This window comes from Poecilia latipinna, unplaced genomic scaffold, assembly GCF_001443285.1.
Source record: "Poecilia latipinna isolate Pla-1442-1.1 unplaced genomic scaffold, P_latipinna-1.0 Scaffold1337, whole genome shotgun sequence".
Lineage (NCBI taxonomy): Eukaryota > Metazoa > Chordata > Actinopteri > Cyprinodontiformes > Poeciliidae > Poecilia > Poecilia latipinna.
The window spans coordinates 30,030-35,434 of NW_015113953.1; the positions used below are offsets into that span (position 1 = coordinate 30,030).

Here is a 5,405-nt window from a genome sequence, read left to right on the forward strand (position 1 = left end):
AGAAGAACAATTAATTAGATTTTTTTTGTGTTATCCAAAATAAAATTATTGCATTCGCGCAGGAAAACAGTCCAAATTCCAAGAGAAAGACTCAAACTGAGTTGTGACCAATGAGCCACTGGAGAGTTTTCCAGCAAAAACAGACTGTTTAAGTTCATGTCGCAGAAATAAGATTTAAATTCAGACTTGGTCACTCCAAGACTCTCATTTTGTTTTGTGGATGCTTATACATGGATACGATGGTGTTCTTTCATTGTTCTGCTGCATCACTGCATAAGTGACTTGAGATTTTGGTCACAAACTGAAGGTCAAATATTCTGCATTTTCAAATGAAGAGCAGAAATCAAGGTTCCATCAATTACAGTGAGTCATCCTGCTGCAGAAACTATCCCACAACCATCACCATTTTGTTTTTACCAATGTTAGAAAGCCAAAAATAACCTTAAAATAAACAAAGAAACCCTCACTGTGTTTCTTTTTCTCAAAACAAACCTCACACTGATGCACAGGACTATTTATAGAGCTATGTTGTCAGATGAAACCATCTTGAGACTCACATTTGCTAATTAAGGATTTATTAACCAAACCAACTGCATAAAATCTCTCATTAAGTAGTTAAAGAAAAAAAAAATATCCAAACTTTTACAAAGATGCATTTGAACAATCAGAGACACACTTGCCTTTTTTTTTAAATGTTACTTTGAGCGGGAGGTCAAAGGTTGTTGTTTACCTTCCTGCACACATAATTGGAGTTTCTTAGCTTGAACAATCAGCGATAGGCTGACTGTCTTATGGACGACATGAACAGTGCTGCAACAGATGGGGTCAAATGGGAGCCATTGAGACAAACGTTATCTGAAAGCCTGCACACTGTATGCTCAGGAGGGGAGAAGCAATGACGAACATAATGCTTGTGTGTTCATGCGTCTGTGTTTGTGTGCAGATAGAAGAAGGTAATACATGAGTGGGGGTTGATGAGTCTGAAGCGGTGCAGTATAAATATCTGAGACCAAAAGGGAGAAAGTGCATCGGTTCATCTGGGGCACCAAGGAGGAGGTGTGGAGGCTTAGAAAGAAAATAATAGAATTAGAGAAGGGAACATGAAGGCATCGCGACGGTGACTGCAACGAGAGCAAACGGAAGAGAAGAACTGACTCACAACACTGTAAGGTCTGAGGAGATTTAATCAGGAGTGCTGAAAAATTGACCCAGGTTTGTACCTTTGATTGGATCTTTGTGCTTTCAGTGTTTGTTTGTTTTTTCTTCTCGTTAACCTTTGCAAAGCTTTTCCCCAGAAATGGCCAACGCAAGGGAAGTACTTTTGGCTTCACTGTTGCTCCTGGGAGTTAGTCTGCCGTGCTTCTCGGTGTATAACAGTGGTGAATGCTTCTTCAACACTAAAGGTAGATTTTAGTAACATTTTTGCTAATAAATGCATCCATTGGAAAGCATACTTTTTAATATTGTATTATATGTTGTATTCTTATTGTTTAATGATACGCTCAACTTCAAAAATGAAATTTTTACTGCCATTCTATACCACATGATCAACTAAAAATGTTTTGAGAAGCTTTACTTTCAAATCTGAAAATGATTGCTGACTGACAGTTTATTTGTCATTCATTCAAGTAAAATTCTTAGCACATTATTTTTTACGGTTCTGTTTAAGTAAACGTTTCTCTCTCTTATCCTCATCAGCAAGCTGTGAATACACGGGTCAGGTGTACGGCATTGGGGAGAGCTGGATAACCAGTGATTGCTACCAGTGTGTCTGCATGGAGCCTTTTGGAGTGGGATGTTGTGACCTGTGAGTTTGTTGTCATATGCAGTTCAAATAAACCTTTTCTTGACATTTTCACTTGATGTCTTACGTTAATTTACCCTTCTTCCTCCCTACAGTGCGACCAAGCCCATTGACTACCCAGAATGGTGCGAAGTCATTCGTAAACCGGATTCTTGCACCAGCGTTGCTGTGATGAGAGTCAATCACAAATTACCTTGTCTCTGGGGACAAGGACGTCTCAGAACAGCCGGGCAGCCATGGAAATCTGACAACGATCCTTTATTTTAATTTAAGCCATTCTGCCAAAAGAAAAAAATATGTGAAGCTTGTTGAGAGATAACAAAGGAAAAAAAACACAATTGTGATTCTCCTTTTTAACATTGTGACCAATTTTTATTTTGTGCATCTGCTGACTATGAAAGAGTTTATTACTTTGTTTAAAGTAGTATTTAAAATATGAGCTATTAATAAATTAAATGCTTATACATATGTGTTATAGTTCTTGCCATTATTTATCCATTTGACTTAAACTGAGAGTTGCATTATTTTGTTATTTACATTGTTGTAGTGTTGATTATGCTACTTTAAGACCAGGTACAGAAAAGACACATATGTCGCTTTGGCAAATAGGACTGACCAAACAGCAATGAAAGAAAAAACATGTTTGTTTTTGTTTGTACCATACAGATTTTTTATTCATTTATTTAAACCACATTTTATTATTTTTTTATTTTAGTAAGTCTCCACCACATTAAAGAAAAAAAACGTCAACAAGATAAATACTAATTGGCTTCTAAGCTGTTAACATAATCCATTGATATTTTATCTATTCTTTCATCAAAGTAGCCTGCAAGTTTTTGTATCGCTTTTAAGAAAATAATTGTCATTCCTTCTGTACTTACATTAGTGGCCTATGCATATGTCTTACGCATACGGCTCAGTAAAACTGAATGCTTTTACTTTATTTAATTTTTTTTTTTTACTTTCGTTTGTTTTATACACTACATATTCACATAAATTATTACTCTGACGATGAATTAAGTTATGATAATGAATTGTTATGATAAGTAATTTAGGGATTGACCTAAATAATGACTGAAACATTTTAGATAATATTCTAGAAATACGCTTTTATTCCTTTTGTTTTATTATTGTATGTCCTGTGACACATTTGACTGAATAAAAATAACTACAAAACTTTTTACCTTTATTCTTATTTTCTAAAATACAAGCATTTAACTTAACAAATCATACACGTTTCATTTAATGCATTTAAACAACACAAATGAGAACATAAACACACGACTTTTCCTTTCAGTTATCTTTCCCAGAGTTTCAACCTGGACTTTTATTTTGAAAAAGAGCAGCGCTTAGTTATGACGTCAGCAGTGGCGGGGAGTGTGTTCATCGTGAAGAGGATTTGTTTATCTTAAAAATGTCCCACTGTTGCTCCCCTTTTGCTTGTTACAATTAATGAACTGGGACGAAAAGGCTTAAACATGTGGATACTGACTCCTCAGCAGCCCGGAGGTAACTTTCTTCATCCCTGAACGACTTTATTCAAAACTAGCTGCGGGCTAACGGGTTCAACTTTGGTTAAAACCCTTTAAGGTGGGGCATTTACTGCAAAATGCTGAAGTGTGCAGAGCAGTGGAAAGGTCTTAAACACATGGGGTGTGTTTACGAATAACTTTTGGATCGAGATGACTCATCTCGTGTAGCTAATTATAAAGTTGAGATAAGTGTTTAAAGTTATTTATTATTTACTAAACAGAGATTAAGCTGGAACAGCAAATTTTTGTGTGGAAAAACTAAGAACAGCATGTAGTTTTCATCTGACACACAGAAGAAAGCCTGCTGTATGCATACAGAGGAGAGGTCAAGATGTCCTGTGGTTGAAAAATAAGCCCACATCATTATTACTCCACCGCCTTAATTCAGAGTTCCTATCAGATCTTTACCCTGAGATCCAGTTTTTCTTTTTCTCTTAAGATAGTCTTTTACATTAAAATAAAATCTCTCCACTTCAGTTTATTCTGTCTAAAGTTGTTTTCTTTCAGAAATCTTGTGGTTTATTACAAATAGCTCTGCAAAATTGAACCGTGCTACCATTTTGTAAAATTTTCTCTTTTTTTGGAGACTGAGATAAAAAATCTCTCTTGGCAGCTCTTCAAAATATACTGCTCAAAAACATAAAAGGAACATTTCACTTTTATTTTGTGTGTGGCTCCAAATCCAGGCCTCCATTGGTTAATAAATTTGATTTCCATTGATGATTTTTGTGTGATTTTGTTGTCAGCACATTCAACTTTGTACAGAACAAAGTATTCAATGAGAATAGTTCATTCATTCAGATCTAGGATGTGTTATATGAGTGTTCCCTTTATTTTTTTGAGCAGTGTACATCGTGCTTTCTTGCTTGTTCTCTAATTATGCTGTCACACACGTTGGCATTTGACATATGAATTAACCACTGTACAGTTTAACATTTAGTGTTTTGACATAATGTATTTTTCTAAATATTGCACAGTCTAATCTTTTGATTTTCTTGTGCAACAGTATATTAGGGGACATTTTTTGTTTGGTTGTCTGACTCCAGTGTTGAGCTGTGGACTGAGCCTGTATTTATTAAATTACTGATGTTAAATTGTAAAATTGATTTATCTATTTTGATATCATAAGAAATAATGAAGTGCATTTCATTCTGGAGCGGATTTTTTTTAGATTCTCTTATATTTTAGCATTTATAGATTGTCATCATTAACTCTTGTCATGGCTACCAATTGAAGACCTTACCCCAGAAACATTTAAAGACAAAAAGGTGTTATTCGGCTTCGCTCCAGATTGGAAGTAGAGTAATCATGCTTTGATGGCAGCATGGATGTTATTTAATACCCAATAATTTAGTAATATAAAAAATGCACAGTGAAATCCAGAAGTTTACATAGACAGGAGTAAAGAGACACATATTACCCACAGTGCAACATGTGTTGAACTGACATGGACTGAAAAGCCATTTTGCAAGGAAGAAGCCATTACTCAAAAAAAAAAAACAAAAAAAAAACATTAAAAAGCCAGACTGTAGTCTGAAAATGCGCACAGGGACAAAGACCTTAATTTTGGCTACATGTCCTGTGTGGTGTGATGAAACAAGTGTTTCACCGTAATGACCATTGTTACATTTGGAGTGGGGGGGGGGGCTTGTAGGCCTGAGAACACCAAGTATGGTTGTGGCAGCGCCATGCTGTGGAGCTGCCACAGGAGGAACTGGTGCGCTTCAGAAAATTCATTGGATCAAGAAGAAAGAACATATTGTGGAAACATTAAAACAACATCTAAAGACATCAGACAGGAAGTTAAAGTTCAGGTTTTCCAAATGGACATGCATAGTCAAGGACTCTGAAGTGTTTTACACTACATTAAATCATTCACAGACTAATTTACACTTTAACAAAGTGAAGACGTAAAGCTAAACTGACAAAAGTGAGGCTGCCATGCAACTGAACACCAGCAGCTTGCAAAGCAGGTTAAGTGTCTTTGCCAAGGACACAACAACCTACACAGATAGTATATGATAATAGAGGTGTGCCGATCGATCGGTCACCGATCATAATCGGGCCGA

At 35.9% G+C, this 5,405-nt stretch overlaps 2 protein-coding genes across 3 annotated transcripts in view; both read left to right on the plus strand.

Moving 5' to 3' along the window:
• LOC106961799 (prostate-associated microseminoprotein-like) lies at positions 1-2,272 on the plus strand. Of its 2 annotated transcripts, XM_015055817.1 has the most exons (4): positions 1-1,212; positions 1,296-1,403; positions 1,699-1,807; positions 1,900-2,272. In XM_015055817.1, exons 2-4 carry the CDS (start codon positions 1,298-1,300, stop codon positions 2,069-2,071), a joined length of 387 nt encoding a protein of 128 aa, XP_014911303.1. In that variant the 5' UTR covers positions 1-1,212; positions 1,296-1,297; the 3' UTR covers positions 2,072-2,272. The 2 variants fall into 2 exon arrangements, with proteins under 2 accessions (XP_014911303.1, XP_014911304.1); XM_015055818.1 differs by having other exon boundaries at positions 1-1,403.
• An 872-nt stretch (positions 2,273-3,144) lies between these two features.
• Positions 3,145-5,405, plus strand: part of nbn (nibrin) — a 19,108-nt gene continuing 16,847 nt past the window's right edge. The window contains exon 1 of the mRNA XM_015055828.1: positions 3,145-3,313. Coding sequence (XP_014911314.1) covers positions 3,283-3,313 — 31 coding nt within the window. The 5' untranslated portion in view covers positions 3,145-3,282. The remainder of the gene's footprint in view (positions 3,314-5,405) is intronic.

Excerpts from the sequence above, each read along its gene's own strand:
- LOC106961799 (XM_015055818.1), top strand. The coding sequence starts at position 1,298 with ATGGCCAACGCAAGGGAAGTACTTTTGGCTTCACTGTTGCTCCTGGGA. Across the intron at positions 1,404-1,698 it reads ATGCTTCTTCAACACTAAAG|CAAGCTGTGAATACACGGGT; the intron begins GTAGATTTTAGT and ends TATCCTCATCAG. Across the intron at positions 1,808-1,899 it reads GGAGTGGGATGTTGTGACCT|TGCGACCAAGCCCATTGACT; the intron begins GTGAGTTTGTTG and ends TCCTCCCTACAG.